Here is a 21,100-nt window from a genome sequence, read left to right on the forward strand (position 1 = left end):
CATCTCAGAGGTGAAACCTGTCTCCCAATTCACATGCAGAATCTTGGGCTGACAATCACTCGGCTCTAACTTCAGCAGCATCTCTCCGCAATGTCCACACTGACCCCAGGTGCGCAGCCTCAAAGTCACACGCTGGCATCTGCCACATACAAGTCCAATGTGCTCCGTATTCTCCTTGCTGCACAGTGCCAGACTCCCGCGGGGTAATAATCGAACTCCCATGTCGGTCAGCATTCAGCTCTGCAAATCAGTCCACTCTCCAGGCTCTCCACCACGTGCAACAGCCCCAGTGCTCCGGCTCACTCCAGCATTCGCCATCTTGCTGCTCCTCACACGTGTCTCTCTCTCAGCTACACTCGGCGGTGAGAATTATGTCACAGCTCTTCCCCACTCACCGGATTGGCGGACTGCGAGCGGCGACTCCGTCCACGCCCCCAGACTAGCTGACTCTTTAGTGGTGGCTCCTCCTGCTGGGCAGACCTTTCCAGCATGCCTTTTCCTGCGCTGCACATTAACTCCTTCATCGCTGCCACTTGAACACTGCCCGGCATTAAAGAACTTTACTGTAAAGCAGACAGTATCCATTACAGCAAACATACGGCAGCAACTTCGCCTGTCCCTGCACAAGTCCCAGCCACACTCCTTCTCCAGTGCACTGACTGTGTAGCAGACATTTTCCTCTGTAGTACACGTGCTGATGCAACCCTTGGCATCTGTCATCTTGCAACCTGAAGATACACCTTGCACTTTTTCTTTTTCACTTTCTGGCAATATGTTTGCACTAATTACTGTAGAGCAGACATTCTCTTCCATGGCACAAAACAATTTCTCTTCGATTGTGATCCCACAATCCACACAGCAAGACATGACAATTTCTTAGACACTTTACTCAGGCATTGTCGGTAGCAACCACTGCTGCGATATTTCAGGGGATAAATCCTGGACGAGCCCCCAAATGTAGCGGTACCCCTGTAGGAGCTGCTTGGATATTTGTACCTAGGTCTCCCACTGATTAATCTACAGCCAGTTGCACAGTATTTTCACGCAGCCAGGTGCACACGCTCTTTCGCTTGTTGTCTTCAATGACAAGTCTAGATGATGTGTTTTTATGTTTTATTTGGAGAACTTGGATAGGAGAAGGGAATTAGTAGGATTAGGATACACCAAATGAACTATGCACAAGCAAGGACAACTCTCTCTGTAGAACTGTGGAGCAGATTATCTGCTGAACCATACAGCATTTGTATGGAATGAACAAGTCTCTTTGTAGCAGAAGGGACTCAGTAGACTTTGTTTCTTCAAGACTCTTGGCAGTGTCCCCTTTAGGGCACACACCGTCGTCATGTTCTCCAAATGTGTTAAAATAGGTTGCTTGACCCTAGGAAGGATATACAGCAACCTTGTGAATGTGAGTATACGCTTACTATAATTTTTGCAATATCATTTATTTATTTATCATTTACAACAGAATACTATACTGAATATTATCCATGATTTTCTCCTTGCCTCTGCTCACCTGGAGCCACAATGACTCATGTAGTATGTAATTATTGCCTGTCTCCCATACCATTAGTGAAGGGGTGCACTTGAACATGTTGGTGAACACATCACCCCATTGTTGATGGGAGATAGGTACTCCATGATCACTTTCCTATTGAATAACTGGAAGTGATTTTTCTGGGAGGTGAAAGGGATTCAGATAGTGGTGTAGAATGGACATGATACCTTTGCTTTTGAGGGAAGAGAGACAAACATGAGGGAGAGCATGTGGGAGTATAACAATAATGGTGGGTGTAGAGGTGTTTGATTGGAAGGTACCTGTATCTCCATCTCTGTGATTTCCCTGTGTTGTTTAAGTGTTTTGAATAAGATGAAAAGATTCCCTTTTAAGGTCTTTTAAACTTGTCAAGATGTTATAAATCTGTCAGGGGAAGCTGTTCCTGTTTTGGATTGCCACAGCTGTAGCATCCTCCTAGATAGGTGCTAGGTTACGTCGATTTATTTCTGTCTCTCCTGTAATCAGTGGAGCTGCCTGTGATTACTTTGGTCTGCTCTGAGTTTCACAGGCTGAGTTTGACTGTTTCCCCCTGTCTTCTGGATGGTTCTGGAAGATAGTGGGCTGGGAGAGTCAAATTCACAGTATGAATATTTATGTGGACCCAGCCAGTCCCTGGGAGAGAGCCCAGATGGTGGCTGGGAGGGAGTATAACTAGTTTTAAGCATGAAGCAGAAGATTTCTTCTTGTTCATGAGGAGATGATCCCAGCCTGAGGGGCTACTGCCCTTCTGGGTAGTTCAGCTGTGCTTTCCTACTGCTCATCGAGGTCACAGCTTTACTAGCTGGAGGGGTGGTCTATTCTTATGAGCTTTGCTTGAGATGACTGAAGGACTTCTTTTTGAGGATCTGGTCCAGAGAGTTTACTGGAGTTGAATCTGGAAGATATTGGAAGGAGGAATCCAACTATCCAAAGACATTAGTGAGTACAGACTGGTGTGTGAGAGCCCATTGACTGTGTGCTGCTACTACCCCATTGACATTGTTCATGGTGTCCCTGCCCCGTTCAGTCCATTATTTGTTATTGCAAGGACTGTGCTCAGTATCTCTAGGAGGAAGATAGGTGTCCTCAAAATATTATTGAATGTTGCTGGAGTATCTCATGGTTACCCCACTCCTACCCCAACGTGCATTTGTTTTGGTCAGATCTACGCATCATACAATTACTTCTGGTGGCTTGTGAAAGTGTCATTGCCTAACATTTCCAAGGAACAGTTGTGTTATATTTTCCCTCAGAAACCAAGATGCCTCGCAACTGAGCAAACAACGCAGATAACTTCTGCTACATTTATTTCTCTAAAGTGCAGTATGACAGCAGTGGTAAAAAAAGGCACACCACCGATATTTTGGATGCAAAATAGGGGATCAAGACAAGAGTTGGGTCCCTCATTATTGTTGCGTTACATGTGCAACTTGCCTGTGTCATTGGCTAAACAAGAAGAAAAAGTCCATGCCTTTGACAGTCCCAATGTTGTGGAGGGAGCATGAAAATGTTACATGAAAAACCAATAAATGAATGGAAAGTTATGTTATTGCTATCAGTAAAAATATACATTTATAATGATTGGTGTCCAACCATTCTCAATGCTATATCACATTTTGCAGAAAAGTTATGGAACCTAATCGCATATCCCCCTCGTAATTTTGGCCTGAAACTGTATCTTGGAAACTGGACCCACTTAATACCCAGGGCTTAATTTTCCTTTATTAATGATCCAATTCTGGAAAAATTTAGCTACTTTCAATTCCAAGGCTTAACTAGGGTATCAAAGAGGATTTGACCAAAACTGCCTGACCACTACTCCCCGCCACTTATAATAAAATTGATCAGACATGACACCGACTGGAGCTTTAACCAGTTGCCGACCGCCGCACGACTATATACGTCGACAGAGCGGCACGGGCAGGCAAAAGGACGTGTATGTACGTCCTTGCCTGCCCGCGGGTGGGGGGTCCGATCGGACCCCCCCCCCGGTGCCTGCGGCGGTCGGCAAATCTCCCCCGGCGATCGGTGGTGAGGGGGAGGCCATCCATTCGTGGCCCCCCCCTCGCGATCGCTCTCAGCCAATGGGATCATTTCCCTGCCTCTGTATTGTACACAGAGGCAGAGGAAATGATGTCATCTCTCCTCGGCTCGGTATTTTCCGTTCCGGGCCGAGGAGAGAAGACTGCAATGTAAGTGCACCAACACTCTACACACAGTAGAACATGCCAGGCACACAAAACACCCCGATCCCCCCCCCGATCGCCCCCCGATCCCCCCCCAATCACCCCCCCCCTGTCACAAACTGACACCAAGCAGGTTTTTTTTTTTTTTTTTTTTTTTTTTCTGATTACTGTATTGGTGTCAGTTTGTGACAGTTACAGTGTCAGGGCAGTGAGTGTTAGGCCCCCTGTAGGTCTAGGGTACCCCCCTAACCCCTCCTAATAAAGTTTTAACCCCTTGATCACCCCCTGTCACCAGTGTCGCTAAGCGATCATTTTTCTGATCGCTGTATTAGTGTCGCTGGTGACGCTAGTTAGGGACGTAAATATTTAGGTTCGCCGTCAGCGTTTTATAGCGACAGGGACCCCCATATACTACCGAATAAATGTTTTAACCCCTTGATTGCCCCCTAGTTAACCCTTTCACCACTGATCACTGTATAACCGTTACGGGTGACGCTGGTTAGTTTGTTTATTTTTTATAGTGTCAGGGCACCCGCCGTTTATTACCGAATAAAGATTTAGCCCCCTGATCACCCGGCGGTGATATGCGTCGCCCCAGGCAGCGTCAGATTAGCGCCAGTACCGCTAACACCCACGCACGCAGCATACGCCTCCCTTAGTGGTATAGTATCTGTACAGATCAATATCTGATCCGATCAGATCTATACTAGCGTCCCCAGCAGTTTAGGGTTCCCAAAAACGCAGTGTTAGCGGGATCAGCCCAGATACCCGCTAGCACCTGCATTTTGCCCCTCCGCCCAGCTCGGCCCACCCAAGTGCAGTATCGATCGATCACTGTCACTTACAAAACACTAAACGCATAACTGCAGCGTTCGCAGAGTCAGGCCTGATCCCTGCGATCGCTAACAGTTTTTTTGGTAGCATTTTGGTGAAATGGCAAGCACCAGCCCCAGGCAGCGTCAGGTTAGTCCCAGTACCGCTAACACCCACGCACCGTACACCTCCCTTAGTGGTATAGTATCTGAACGCATCAATATCTGATCCGATCAGATCTATACTAGCGACCCCAGCAGTTTAGGGTTCCCAAAAACGCAGTGTTAGCAGGATCAACCCAGATACCTGCTAGCAACTGCGTTTTACCCCTCCGCCCGGCCCAGCCCAGCCCACCCAAGTGCAGTATCGATCGATCACTGTCACTTACAAAACACTAAACGCATAACTGCAGCGTTCGCAGAGTCAGGCCTGATCCCTGCGATCGCTAACAGTTTTTTTTGTAGCGTTTTGGTGAACTGGCAAGCACCAGCCCCAGGCAGCGTCAGGTTAGTGCCAGTAGCGCTAACACCCACGCACGCACCGTACACCTCCCTTAGTGGTATAGTATCTGAACTGATCAATATCTGATCCGATCAGATCTATACTGGCGTCCCCAGCAGTTTAGGGTTCCCAAAAACGCAGTGTTAGCGGGATCAGCCCAGATACCTGCTAGCACCTGCGTTTTGCCCCTCCGCCCGGCCCAGCCCAGCCCACCCAAGTGCAGTATCGATCGATCACTGTCACTTACAAAACACTAAATGCATAACTGCAGCGTTTGCAGAGTCAGGCCTGATCCCTGCGATCGTTAACAGTTTTTTTGGTAGCGTTTTGGTGAACTGGCAAGCGCCAGCGGCCTAGTACACCCCGGTCGTAGTCAAACCAGCACTGCAGTAACACTTGGTGACGTGGCGAGTCCCATAAGTGCAGTTCAAGCTGGTGAGGTGGCAAGCACAAATAGTGTCCCGCTGCCACCAAGAAGAAGACAAACACAGGCCCGTCGTGCCCATAGTGCCCTTCCTGCTGCATTCGCCAATCCTAATTGGGAACCCACCACTTCTGCAGCGCCCGTACTTCCCCCATTCACATCCCCAACCAAATGCAGTCGGCTGCATGAGAGGCATTTTTATGTCCTCCCGAGTACCCCTACCCAACGAACCCCCCCAAAAAAGATGTTGTGTCTGCAGCAAGCGCGGATATAGGCGTGACTCCCGCTATTATTGTCCCTCCTGTCCTGACAATCCTGGTCTTTGCATTGGTGAATGTTTTGAACGCTACCATTCATTAGTTGAGTATTAGCGTAGGGTACAGCATTGCACAGACTAGGACACACTTTCACAGGGTCTCCCAAGATGCCATCACATTTTGAGAGACCCGAACCTGGAACCGGTTACAGTTATAAAAGTTAGTTACAAAAAAAGTGTAAAAAAAAAAAAAAAAAACACAAACAAAAATATAAAATAAAAAATAATAGTTGTCGTTTTATTGTTCTCTCTCTATTCTCTCTCTCTCTATTCTCTCTATTGTTCTGCTCTTTTTTACTGTATTCTATTCTGCAATGTTTTATTGTTATTATGTTTTATCATGTTTGCTTTTCAGGTCTGCAATTTTTTATACTTTACCGTTTACTGTGCTTTATTGTTAACCATATTTTTGTCTTCAGGTACAGCATTCACGACTTTGAGTGGTTATACCAGAATGATGCTTGCAGGTTTAGGTATCATCTTGGTATCATTCTTTTCAGCCAGCGGTCGGCTTTCATGTAAAAGCAATCCTAGCGGCTAATTAGCCTCTAGACTGCTTTTACAAGCAGTGGGAGAGAATGCCCCCCCCACCGTCTTCCGTGTTTTTCTCTGGCTCTCCTGTCTCAACAGGGAACCTGAGAATGCAGCCGGTGATTCAGCCAGCTGACCATAGAGCTGATCAGAGACCAGAGTGGCTCCAAACATCTCTATGGCCTAAGAAACCGGAAGCTACGAGCATTTTATGACTTAGATTTTGCCGGATGTAAATAGCGCCATTGGGAAATTGGGAAAGCATTTTATCATACCGATCTTGGTGTGGTCAGATGCTTTGAGGGCAGAGGAGAAATCTAGGGTCTAATAGACCCCAATTTTTTCAAAAAAGAGTACCTGTCACTACCTATTGCTATCATAGGGGATATTTACATTCCCTGAGATAACAATAAAAATGATTAAAAAAAAAAAAAAATGAAAGGAACAGTTTTAAAATAAGATAAAAAAGCAAAAAAATAATAAAGAAAAAAAAAAAAAAAAAGCACCCCTGTCCCCCCTGCTCTCGCGCTAAGGCGAACGCAAGCGTCGGTCTGGCGTCAAATGTAAACAGCAATTGCACCATGCATGTGAGGTATCACCGCGACGGTCAGATCGAGGGCAGTAATTTTAGCAGTAGACCTCCTCTGTAAATCTAAAGTGGTAACCTGTAAAGGCTTTTAAAGGCTTTTAAAAATGTATTTATTTTGTTGTCACTGCACGTTTGTGCGCAATTGTAAAGCATGTCATGTTTGGTATCCATGTACTCGGCCTAAGATCATCTTTTTTATTTCATCAAACATTTGGGCAATATAGTGTGTTTTAGTGCATTAAAATGTAAAAAAGTGTGTTTTTTCCCCAAAAAATGCGTTTGAAAAATCGCTGCGCAAATACTGTGTGAAAAAAAAAAATTAAACACCCACCATTTTAATCTGTAGGGCATTTGCTTTAAAAAAAAATATATAATGTTTGGGGGTTCAAAGTAATTTTCTTGCAAAAAAAAATAATTTTTTCATGTAATCAAAAAGTGTCAGAAAGGGCTTTGTCTTCAAGTGGTTAGAAGAGTGGGTGATGTGTGACATAAGCTTCTAAATGTTGTGCATAAAATGCCAGGACAGTTCAAACCCCCCCAAATGACCCCATTTTGGAAAGTAGACACCCCAAGCTATTTGCTGAGAGGCATGTCGAGTCCATGGAATATTTTATATTGTGACACAAGTTGCGGGAAAGAGACAAATTATTATTATTTTTTTTTTTTTTGCACAAAGTTGTCACTAAATGATATATTGCTCAAACATGCCATGGGAATATGTGAAATTACACCCCAAAATACATTCTGTTGCTTCTCCTGAGTACGGGGATACCACATGTGTGAGACTTTTTGGGAGCCTAGCCACGTATGGGACCCCGAAAACCAAGCACCGCCTTCAGGCTTTCTAAGGGCGTAAATTTTTGATTTCACTCTTCACTGCCTATCACAGTCTCGGAGGCCATGGAATGCCCAGGTGGCACAAACCCCCCCCAAATGACCCCATTTTGGAAAGTAGACACCCAAAGCTATTTGCTGAGAGGTATAGTGAGTATTTTGCAGACCTCACTTTTTGTCACAAAGTTTTGAAAATTAAAAAAAGAAAAAAAAAATTTTTTTTTTTGTCTTTCTTCATTTTCAAAAACAAATGAGAGCTGCAAAATACTCACCATGCCTCTCAGCAAATAGCTTGGGGTGTCTACTTTCCAAAATGTGGTCATTTGGGGGGGGTTTGTGCCACCTGGGCATTCCATGGCCTCCGAAACTGTGATAGGCAGTGAAGAGTGAAATCAAAAATGTACACCCTTAGAAATCCTGAAGGCGGTGATTGGTTTTCGGGGTCCCGTACGCGGCTAGGCTCCTAAAAAGTCCCACACATGTGGTATCCCCGTACTCAAGAGAAGCAGCAGAATGTATTTTGGGGTGCAATTCCACATATGCCCATGACCTGTGTGAGCAATATATCATTTAGTGACAACTTTGTGCAAAAAAAAAAAAAATAAATAAATAAATTGTCACTTTCCCGCAACTTGTGTCAAAATATAAAATATTCCATGGACTCAACATGCCTCTCAGCAAATAGCTTGGGGTGTCTACTTTCCAAAATGGGGTCATTTGGGGGGGGGTTGTGCCATCTGGGCATTTTATGGCCTTCAAAACTGTGATAGGTAGTGAGGAGTAAAATCAAAAATGTACGCCCTTAGAAATCCTGAAGGCAGTGATTGGTTTTCGGGGCCCCGTATGCGGCTAGGCTCCCAAAAAGTCCCACACATGTGGTATCCCCATACTCAGGAGAAGCAGCTAAATGTATTTTGGGGTGCAATTCCACATATGCCCATGGCCTGTGTGAGCAATATATCATTTAGTGACAACTTTTTGTAATTTTTTTTTTTTTTTTTCATTATTCAATCACTTGGGACAAAAAAAATGAATATTCAATGGGCTCAACATGCCTCTCAGCAATTTCCTTGGGGTGTCTACTTTCCAAAATGGGGTCATTTGTGGGGGTTTTGTACTGCCCTGCCATTTTAGCACCTCAAGAAATGACATAGGCAGTCATAAATTAAAGACTGTGTAAATTCCAGAAAATGTACCCTAGTTTGTAGGCGCTATAACTTTTGCGCAAACCAATAAATATACACTTATTGACATTTTTTTTACCAAAGACATGTGGCCAAATACATTTTGGCCTAAATGTATGACTAAAATTGAGTTTATTGGATTTTTTTTAGAACAAAAAGTAGAAAATATCATTTTTTTTCAAAATTTTCGGTCTTTTTCCGTGTATAGCGCAAAAAATAAAAACGGCAGAGGTGATCAAATACCATCAAAAGAAAGCTCTATTTGTGGGAAGAAAAGGACGCAAATTTTGTTTGGTTACAGCATTGCATGACCGCGCAATTAGCAGTTAAAGCGACGCAGTGCCAAATTGTAAAAAGTGCTCTGGTCAGGAAGGGGGTAAATCCTTCCGGGGCTGAAGTGGTTAATGACCATAGCAGCCTTTTATTAACCAAATATAAATAACATATTAAACATATTAACATATGAACATCAGGCAGTATTCAAGGGGCCCCAAGGTCCTTGTGGGCATGCACTATAATCACCTGCATAACCACCATGTTTAGGCTTCCAGCCGCAGAAAGCACCGATTCGGAGACAAAAAAATATCGCAAGTACCACCAGCCAGAATAATGGGAGCCATACCTTAGACAGGTCCCTACAAATGTACCTTTTGCCTTTTGGGGTGTGTGTATTGTGTATCTATTTAAAGTGGGTACATAAAAGAATCACCCACCCACGTTTTGTTGCTTTGCAGCCTGAAATGAAGACAGACACAGTTTTTGTTTTATCCAGCTGTATTTACTCAGTACAACTTATAACAGCCAAGTAAAAGATATAGCACTAACATGTCAGAGAAAATAAAAATAAACATCGAAAACAGAATCACTGAGTTGGAAAAGGGATCCCCCCCCCTTGTGTCGATATTTGTTGGACCACCTTTTTTTTTTAATCAAAACTTGTTTATTGATAAATTGCTCATATGATACATACAGTTGTTGCAGTATAAAGACAAGGAAAAACAAAACATGTAGTATATGTATCTGTGGGTATACATAGCGTCTGAAAAATAACAGAAGATAGTGCATGTGATAAATTTCTTTTACCCTTTCCACCCCCAAAGAAGAAAAATTTGAAAGGGGTTTAACCAGCACTTTCGACCAAGATGATAAATCAGTGTTATACTTTTCACGGATAATGCAAAGTCTAGTGCATAACCTTTAAACTTAACCAAACTTAACCAAAGGATCTGGGGACACCACCCCCAAATACTTAAAGTTGTGCGCAATGTCCATCTGACTTGCTCCTGCCGGCAAAGGTGCCGCCAGGGGGTCAATAGGCATTAAGATTGACTTAGACCAATTTATGGTAAAGCCAGAGAATCCGCCCAAATCAGTTATCATCCCCATCACTGTTCGCAGAGAGGCAGCGGTGTCACCCAGATAAATGAGTGCGTCATCCGCATACAGGGATATCTTGTCTTCCAATAGGCCTCTACGAAATCCTACAACCTCTGACGCATTGCCGATCAGGATGGCTAGAGGCTCTACCGCCAAGGCGAACAGCAATGGGGATAGTGGGCATCCCTGACGAGTGCCCCTGTGTAGATTAAAGGAGGAGGACAATTTGTTATGGACACGAATCCTAGCCCTGGGCCCCCGAGTATAACACTTTTACCCAAGCAATAAATTGGCTTCCCAGACCAAACCTTGCCAGGATTTCCTAGAGGTAGTGCCACTCCACGCTGTCAAAAGCCTTTGCGGCATCTAATGACAAAATGCCCCCCCCCGGATTATCCACTGGCACCTGCAGGTTCATAAACAAACGCAGAATATTATCAGCCGTGGATCGGGTAGGAATAAACCCAGACTAATCTCGGTGGACCAATCCTCCTATCACTTGAGAGAGCCTAGTGGACAAAACCCGTGCCAGCAACTTAACGTCCGCGTTCAATAAAGAAAACGGACAATATGAATCCGGCAGAAGCTTATCTTTGCCCGGCTCTGGGAGCACCACAATAATGGCCTCTTGCGTACTATCAGGGAGGCTGCCTGTTTCTAAGGACTCTGTGAGGGCCTGCAATAACAGTGGGAGAAGAACCTCACCACATTTGGAGTATACCTCGGCCGGCAGCCCGTCCGCATCCGGTGATTCGTGATGAGGTGCCTCTGCTAGAGCATCCGTCAACGCTGTTAGGGTGACTGGGGCATTCAACAATTCCCTGTCAGCATCTGAGATCTGAGGAAAAGGGCAGTTCTGTAAGAATGTGGTTAATTCTGCGGAAGTATAGTTAGTTTTAGAGGCATATAATCTATTCTAGAACTGGTGAAATTCATTTAGTATGTCAGAGTTACAGGTATGTATTTCCCCGGTAGCAGTCTTAATGGCTGTAAGTAGTAGTAGTAGTACAATCCCTTTGCTCTCTAGCCACTAGGGCCAGGAGATGGCCTGTGTTTTCCCCATCCTCAAAATATCCCTGCTGAAGGAAGTATCTCCTCTTCTCTGCTGTGGACATTAGGACAGAGTTATATAGAGACTGTGCCTCCCTCCAGGCTTCATGAATGGATGGAGATGGATCAGTGACCAATGTCTGCTCTCTACTTCTCATTTCGTCTCTCACTTTATCCTCCCATTCTCTAGAATGGTTCTTAATTCCTGTGATCTCTCTGATAAGGCAGCCCCTTAAGAACGCCTTGAGTGAGTCCCAAACCACCACTGCACCAAGCAGATCACTTATTGAATTGCAGAAACTCACCCAGTGCACCCATTATCCCATCAGGGGATGGAAACAGGGTCAGCCAAAAGGGATTCACTCTCCACAATGGACGGCCAGAGAAAACAATGGCATCCAGCCGCACCCAAAATGGGGAGTGATCAGATAGGAGGCGTGGCTCATATGCAGAGTCCTTCACCCTCTGCAATAATGCACCATTACCTAACCCCATATCAATGCGGGAGAGTCCATCATGTGTGGCCGAGTGACAGGAATAACATTTATCATCGGGATGTCTTTCTTGCCACACATCATGAAGCCCCAGTTCAGTAAGCAGGGAGGCAAAAGCCGTCTTTCCTGTATTAGGTCTCGATGCCCGGGGTGTTAGTGGCAACCTATCTAGGCGTGAGTCCAGGGTGTTGTTAAAGTCCCCCAGGGCCATTACCGGTGCATCTGGGAATAATAACGCCATAAACTGTGCTAGGCTCCGAAGGGGGGCCACTGAGAATGGCAGAGGGATATATATTGCTGCAATAATACACATAAACCCATTCAATTTACACAATAAGAAAACGTATTTACCCTCTCTGTCAACCTGCTGTTGAATGCATTCGAATGTAACAGTGGCAGAAATCAGTATACTAACCCCCCTAGAATAGGAGGAGTGTGTAGAATGAAACTGTACCGGATATTTACGGGAGCGCAGCAGGTGGACAGAGTCAGATTGCAAATGTGTCTCTTGGAGACAAACCAGATGTAGTTGCCTCCTACTGAAGAATTTAAAGATTGCATTTCTCTTAACCTTGTCACTCATGCCTCTTACATTCCATGACAGGAGTAGCAAGCCCTTGTTAGCTATATCAGCCATTAGAAATAAAGCTCCAGGGAAGTGTGAGGTGCACAGTCCGCCCACCCCCCACCCCCCTGCAGCCCAATCAGTACAATGTTTAGGGCAAACCTGATATTGAGAGTCATATAGAACGTTACCCAACCATTAAAGAAAGTGTTCTTGTACCACCTAGTGGAAGTTTGGAGCATGGTCATCAAAGTCAGAGTCTTCAGGTGTTTCTTCTGTGGAGAGATAAATGTCAAGGAGAGGGAGAGAGAGAGCAACATATTGAGGAAACAAAAATCAATACCATCTTCGGCCAACTGGGCCCAAAAGAAGGCAGAGTAACACCCCCAAACACTTAAGGGGATAAGTCCTCGCAGGACCATCTTATGGAGGTTCAATAGCAGCTGTGCGGCTGATTGCCAATACGTACCATAAACAACAGTGCACATATGAATCAAACTGAGCAAACTTTTTCTGATGTAGAGATGTCAGACTGCATGAGCTATCCCCGCTGGTCTGCTAGGAAACTGTAAAAGCAACTTTGAAGTGGTTGTGTTAAATTGAGATTTTCCCAATGTTGCTAGGGTGGCCGCTGCGCCAAAAGCCCTTCCTCCCCATCGAGCCAATGCATCGCAGTGGTGAGGTTGTCGAAGAAGTGTGTGTTGCCGTTGGCGATAACTTTCAGCTTTGCAGGATAGAGCATGAAGTATTGGACATTGAGAACGCGCAGCCTCTTTTCAATATCCAGAAACTTAGATCTTTGCCTCTGAACTTCTGCGGAGAAATCCGGAAATAGGGAGATCTTAGCACTGTCCACTTTTAGTACACCAGCAGCCCTGGCCTTACCTAAGATGGCATCTCGATCTTTATAGTTCAATAAGCGGAACAAAAAGGGTCTTGGCGGGGCACTCTGCGGTGGGGGCCTTGCAGGGACTCTGTGCGCCCTCTCCACTGCAAACATGGGGGACAGAACATCGCGGCCAAAGGTGTCTGTGAGCCATGCCTCAATAAAGGCCACTGGGTTTTTACCCTCTGCTCTTTCAGGGACTCCTACTGCGCGTGTATTGTTTCTGCAAAAACGGTTCTCCATGTCCTCTAGATGGGCTACGTTAGCCAAGGACACAGATTGTATGTGTCTAACATCTCTTTGAAGGGGCTGCCATTCATCCTCTAATGTGCTGAGGGGACCCTCTAAGGCAGACATGCGCTCCCGCAGCTTCTGCATATCTTGCCTGACAAGGGATATCTTTACTTTCATGCCCTTCACCTCCCCTGTCAGGTTAGCAATGGAGGAGCTACATGTTGTCATCGCTGTCAGTATATTCCTTAATGCGGGCTCAGGGTCAGCGCCGTCTTGCTGTGACGCCGCTGCCATCTTGGAGGCCTGATGCCTAGTACTCACAGTTAGTGTGGCCTGGGTATCTTCCAGAAGCCCGGGGACACCATCCAGCGATCCCATCTCTGGCTCACTGTGCTCATCCCTGGAGTCCGGCTGTTGGAGGGATGTCAGATCCTTCAGAGCGGCGCTTTTGCCAAACAATCTTTGCGCGGCCTCCTTTACTGAGCGAGGCGGGAAGCCGCCATCATGGCCGGGGGTGTCCGGCAGTAATTTAGGCCCCGCTCCTCTCCTGGACATGTCTGCGTAGAAATACACCCAGCCTGGTGTAGCGGATCAGCCACGGTACCAAACACTGGTGTTCCCGGGTCTGTGCTGCTGAGGATAGCGTCCTATCGCATGCCCTGCCTAGCCACACCTCTCTTTGGACCACCTTTTGCTGTAATTCCAGCCTTTATTCTGTTGGGATTTGTCTCTCCACTAACTTTGCACATCTGGACTTTGCAATATTTGCCCACTCTTCTTTGCAGAACTGCTCATGTTTAGTTATATTTGATGGTGACCGTTTGTGGACTGCAGTCAATGGGGTCTACCGTAGGAATGGTGTTATTTCCGCCAGACATATCGTTTGGTGTTGAGGCCGTGTTTGGAGGAAGAGATATGCTGACTATGACCCTAGGAACTAGTTGCTAAGAGACAACCAAGAAGCATTAAGGATTTAGATCAGTAAAGAAGAGTGGACCAAAATCCCTCCTGAAATGTGTGCAAACCTGGTTACCAACTACAAGAAACGTCTGACCTCTGTGATCGCCAACAAGGGTTTCTCCACCAACTACTAAGTCATGTTTTGCTTGGGGATCAAATTTAGAACAAAAAGGAAAGGCGATGCGGCACTTTGTAGGTGCTTAATAAATAGAACCATATTTCAAAATCTATTAAAAACAGTAATATTTATTAAATCACAAAGATCGAGGTAAAACCATTTATACATCCACCTATCTTCATTCATTGGAGGTAGATAACAATACTATTTAGTTGTGTTGCTGATTCCACGCTTTTTATTTCAACATGTTTTTGTTTCAACATAGGCTTCTTCAGGATAGGGCCATGGTTGCAATCTCTGTATGATGAATTTAACTACATACATGTACTATGTTATGTTTTGTATATATGTATTTTTCTGACATATGCTTTTTTGTTTGTTTAGTAGTTATTATACCACTCCTTTTTCCTGAAGAAGCCTATTTGGCGAAACATGTTGAAATAAAAAGTGTGGGATCAGCAACACAACTAAATAGCATTGTGATCCACCTCCAATGGAAGATGATAGTTGCATGTATCCATGTTTTTACCTCGATCTTTGTGATTTAATAAATATTACTGTTTTTAATAGATTTTGAAATCTGGTTCTATTTAATAAGCACCTACAAAGTTCCACATCTCTTTTCCTTTTTGTTTGAAGTTTCTTATGTCTATTGGATGTTGGTGCCTTATGTTGATTTTTGGATAATTCTGGGCTTGTCTACATAATCTACCAGATCTTGGGGTTCAAATGCTTACTTAATTTACTCATTGAACTGAACCTTAATTTATCCCTTTTTTTTGTGTTCTTTCTGGATTTTTGGTCGATATTCTGTCTCTAACATACAAGATACACCTATGATAAAAATTCTGTAACCTTCATTGCTTTGTAAGTGGGCAAACTTACACAATCTGCAGGGGAGCCAATCATTATTTCCCCCACTGTATATATCCATTTTTTATTGCTAGAAGTTACATTATTTTCCTTACAATAATATGGAATTTAATTATAATCAGACAGATGAAGTAACTCTTGATGTCTTTACAGGTAAGCAAGGAGTTCAATGTTGGTAGTGAAATGGAGCCACCCATATATTACAACCCTGAGCACATGTTCACAATTTTGATTTTATCTTTCACCGCTCTTGTGGGTGTCCCCGGCAATGCTCTGGTGCTTTGGGTTACTGGTGTTAAGCTGAAGCGGACCGTGACCACTGTTTGGTTTGGGAACCTTGCTCTGGCCGATATCAAGTGCTGCTTGTGTCTTCCATTCATTATAGCGCAGTACTTCTACCCAGACCAGTTATATGCCCTCTGCAAGATTTTACCCTTCATCCTATTCTTTAACATGTATGCCAGTGTCTTCACCCTGGTGGCTATCAGCGTTGACCGATGGATTCTGGTTGTCCATCCTGTGTGGGCCCGAAATCACAGAAGAATCAAAATGGTGTGGATGATATGCTTGGCTATTTGGACGTTGTCCTTCGCAATGTGTCTGCCTGAGGTCATCTACAGAAAATATCACCCCTCTGGTAACAAGACCTTCTGTTATTCAGAACTTCACATGAGACAGCCCTTCAATCTTATATGTGCAATGTTTGGATTTCTGATCCCTCTTGTTATCATTTGTATCTGTTACATTCATCTGGCTTGTAAAGCACAAAATATCAGATTTTCTGAAGTAAGTAGAAAAACCATCAAGATGTCAATAAGTATTATTGTTGTGTTTTTCACCACCTGGACCCCCTTCCACATCATCGGAGTAATCCATCTATACACTGACAATCGGGTACTGGACATCCTGGACCTTGTCTCGCAGTCTCTGGCCATGTTCAATAGTTGCGTCAACCCAATACTCTACGTCTTCATGGGGAAAGATATGAAGCAGAAGCTGAGACAGTTTATTGGCGAGCTCATGCAAAATATATTTAGGGAGAACGTATTATCCCCACCATGCAATGAGGACCAGCTCAACACAGAAGAAAGCCTTCCGCTATAATAATGTATGAAATGGCAAGGGGTGCTGGGGTGTTCTAAAGGTCTATTAATGCTGGCTGCTTGAAGATCTATTGTTTTCGGGGGTATCTATTGTTGCCGGGAGGGGGTCTATTGTTGCAGATTGCAGGGGATCTATTAATATAAAATATATATATAATATATATTGTTGTGAGTGTGGTATGGAATCTTAATGATAATAAATATGGGAAATTTTAATTAAATAGAATTTAGTGCTTTGGCGAATGGTAAATTATAGATAAAAGGGTAGTGTCTGAATATAGAGTAAATACAGTGGACTTTTTAGTGCCTCCAGCCAGTTACGGTCGGCAATTAATAAAAACATGTGAACTTTGTTCAGACAATCAGTAACAAAGCACAATAATTTCCTGAGTTTGTTAATCTATGGGGAATTCTTACCAATGTATAAATATCTGCCAATAAAATTAATACGCAAATAATTTTTTTTCATTTACAAGTATAATTATACAACTTCATACAAAACCGGAATTTCTGGTGAGTAATGTTTCATACACATTACCAAAGACAAAAAAAAAATATTTTCCTTAATATTTGACAAATAACCCAAGGGTAGCCCCAACGACTATGTTAAAGCGGGTGTGGTAACGGCGCCCTAGATTCAAAAACACAACACCTCTTGTCGCTCGGAAGACAATTTTCTGAATTTCTCCGGCCGGGAAGGAAGTCAAATTATGTTGTCCGGAGCCAACAGATAGATATTATCATTTTGAAAGAAGTCTTAAATTTAACGGGGCTACCAGAATGGATTGGGCGATCAATAATTTCCCCGGGACCACAATAGCCAAATTAGTTGCAATACAGGTTGATCTCAATTTCACCCACACACGGCTTCAACACACGACAAGACCAATAAGGTGGGACAATTATTAAATACTAAACTACCCTTCACACAGCACTTAAGATAAGATTAAAATATAGACAGTAAAATACAATTCCTATCATTTTGGGAAGAGAAATGTTATCACTATTTATATGGTCAGTATCTCACCACTGTTTAAAGGAAAGGATGTATATTCGATTCGTCCTAACAGCAACGTCCAACGAGATGGGGAGTGGTCGCTTATTACCAAACTTGTGTTCGTCCAGAGAGTGTATGTCAGCGTGTGGGTCTGTGGTCCTCTCTCATGACAAGCATTTGACACAGTTCCCCATAAACGTTTACTGTACAAAATAAGGTCCGTTGGCATGGACCATCATAGGGTGAGTATATGGATTGAAAACTGGCTACAAGGGCGAGTTCAGAGGGTGGTGATAAATGGGGAGTACTCAGAATGGTCAGAGGTGGGTAGTGGGGTCCCCCAGGGTTCTGTACTCCAGGTGCGGCCGGACCAGAGTCTTGTAGAGCGGGAGAATTATCGTTTTATCTCTGGAGTTGATCCCCTTTTTAATGCCAATATTCTGTTTGCTTTGTTAGAAGTAGCTTGGCATTGCATGCCATTGCTGAGCCTATCATCTACTAGGACCCCCAGGTCCTTTTCCATCCTAGATTCCCCCAGAGGTTCTCCCCACAGTGTATAGATTGCATTCAGATTTTTGCCACCCAGATGCATTATTTTACATTTTTCTACATTAAACCTCCTTTGCCATGTAGTTGCCCACCCCATTAATTTGTTCAGATCTTCTTGCAAGGTTTCCACATCCTGCGGAGAAGTTATTGCCCTTCTTAGCTTAGTATTGTCCGCAAATACAGAGATTGAACTGTTTATCCCATCCTCCAGGTAGTTTATGAACAATTTAAATAGGATTGGTCCCAGCACAGAACCCTGGGGAACCCCACTACCCACCCCTGACCATTCTGAGTACTCCCCATTTATCACCACCCTCTGAACTCGCCCTTGTAGCCAGTTTTCAATCCATGTACTCACCCTATGGTCCATGCCAACGGACCTTTTTTTGTACAGTAGTTTATGGGGAACTGTGTCAAATGCTTTTGCAAAATCCAGATACACCATGTCTACGGGCCTTCCTTTATCTAGATGGCAACTCACCTCCTCATAGCAGGTTAATAGATTGGTTTGACAAGAACGATTCTTCATGAATCCATGCTGATTACTGCTAATGATATCATTCTTATTACTAAAATCTTGTATATAGTCCCTTATCATCCCCTCCAAGAGTTTACATACTATTGATGTTAGGCTAACTGGTCTGTAATTCCCAGGGATGTATTTTGGGCCCTTTTTAAATATTGGTGCTACATTAGCTTTTCTCCAATCTGCTGGTACCATTCCAGTCAGTAGACTGTCTGTAAAAATTAGGAACAACGGTCTGGCAATTACTTTGACTGAGTTCCCTAAGTACCCTCGGGTGCAAGCCATCTGGTCCCGGTGATTTATTAATGTTAAGTTTCCCAAGTCTAATTTTAATTTTAAACAGTGAGTACTTCTCTGGCAACCAGCCATTTATACTGTTTCAAATAATGCTGATTTGCTGAGAATTGACTGGGAAAATGATGACACATTACCTTAACCGCTGTGAAGTTGTTACATCTACAGATATTGTGACATTTATGCACTAAAACAGAGAAATTAGCTGTCTTGAAAACTAACCAAGACTTTACATCAGCTGTTCATGCCCTTTCTAATCAAGGACTCACTCTCTATTGCTGTTTTCTCTGTGAAGTTAAGATGCAATCAATATTTTGCACTATTCAACTGCAAACATTCTTTGATCAACACTATTCGCGGTTCCACACATCCATTCAATTATTATATTGAGTGAATATTTGCTGTCTAAACCAAGGATCAATTACAACACACACAATATATGGAGACCTTATTTTGCTACATACGGAAAGCTACCTCCACTAGGATTTGATATAATCAGTAGGCATGTGCAATTAGTTTCGTTCCGAATTCGTTTTTTAATGAATTTCGACAAATTCCTTAATTCGGAAATATCCGAATTAACGAAAACCCATTTAACGAATTTTTCTGAATATTCGTAAATTCAAAAAATTTGTAAATTCATAAATTCATACATTCGTAAATTCGTACATTCGTAATTTACATTCATACATTAGTAAATTAGTGAATTCGTAAATATGTAAATTCGGAAATCTGAAATAATAATTAACTAATAATAACTTAACTACTATTACTCGTAACTATTAAATTCTAGGTATTGTAATTTCCTTTCAAATTTGACTGTTAGTGAACGTAACACATACAAATTTATCCAAAGGTTACGAATGATTCGAAATAACGAATGCCATATCCAAACGAATGGAATGTAATGAATTAATAATAATAAATAACAATAATAATAATAAAAACTTTTTATTATTATTATTTATTATTAATTTGTTCCGTTCCATTTGTTTAGATGCAGCATTCGTTATTTCGGATAATTCGTAACTTCGGATAAATTTGTATTTGTTACGCTCACTGACAGCCAAATTTGAAAGGAAATTACAATACCTATAATTTAATAGTTAGTTACTATTTCAGTTTTTCGAATTTTCGGGTTTTTTGATTTTCAAGTTTCGAATTTACGAATGTATGAATTTACGAATGTACGAATTCACGAATGTAGGAATGAACGAATGTACGAATTTACGAATGTATGAATTGCGATCATAACGAATGACCTGAAAAACAAATAAAAAAATAAACTAATGAAACGAAAACGAAAATGAACGAATTTTTTGGCTGTGCACATGTCTAATAATCAGTGCCTATTTTTTTTTCTAATCCTTGGTTTTTCATGAGCTGGCTTTGGCAATTAAAGGGTAATTTACCCTGGCTTTCTTTTAATCAAAGGCTTTGATATCTGGATCTCAAAACACTAGTTTGACCATTGTCGGTTGGTTTTGTGTAAAGTGGCACCATTGTTCAGGTTACTCTGTTTCAAAATAAGGTTTGTATATTGACCCCAACCTCAAGGATAATTCAATCAACCTTTTCTCTGGTGGTGGTGGAGGGGGGGAACGACGCTCCCCTTATATGACGACTCCTTGGCTGAGTGTTTCATGAATTATGAAAATCTTTATGTATCCCGGCCATGACAATATGTAATATAAATTAACACAAAATGATAGTTGGTTGTATATTCTCTAAATGGGGCTGTACTAGGAGGTATGTAGGGGGTTGAACCAAAGGATGGTGCTCGGATGTGGGTGGAGACAAGGGGTGACTCAGAAGTTAGGAATATCTACACCTATTCTCTGAGAAAAAAAAGCCCTTATAATAATAATAATAATAATAATAATCTATTTCAGTTACTCGGGTTAAAAACAGAGGATTTTGTTGCAAACATTTGCAAATTACTGTACATGTAGAAGCTGCACTGCCCCAAGAAGGCGCCTTAATGATAATGTGAAGGATGTTTGTTTGAAACCTTTGCAAAATGTATTAAAAATAAAAAAAGGAATACATCCCATGTACATAAGTATCACAGGCTCCTCCCATGTACATAAGTATCACAGGCTCCCCCCATGTACATAAGTATCACAGGCTCCTCCCATGTACATAAGTATCACAGGCTC

At 42.9% G+C, this 21,100-nt stretch overlaps 1 protein-coding gene across 1 annotated transcript; it reads left to right on the forward strand.

The window, feature by feature from the left end:
• Window positions 1-15,655: 15,655 nt before the first annotated feature.
• Window positions 15,656-16,576, forward strand: LOC141105203 (C3a anaphylatoxin chemotactic receptor-like). Its single transcript, XM_073595091.1, has one exon. It carries the CDS (start codon window positions 15,656-15,658, stop codon window positions 16,574-16,576), a length of 921 nt encoding a protein of 306 aa, XP_073451192.1.
• Window positions 16,577-21,100: the final 4,524 nt, after the last annotated feature.

The sequence above is a fragment of the Aquarana catesbeiana genome, linkage group LG08, assembly GCF_042186555.1.
Source record: "Aquarana catesbeiana isolate 2022-GZ linkage group LG08, ASM4218655v1, whole genome shotgun sequence".
NCBI classification, from domain to species: Eukaryota; Metazoa; Chordata; class Amphibia; order Anura; family Ranidae; genus Aquarana; species Aquarana catesbeiana.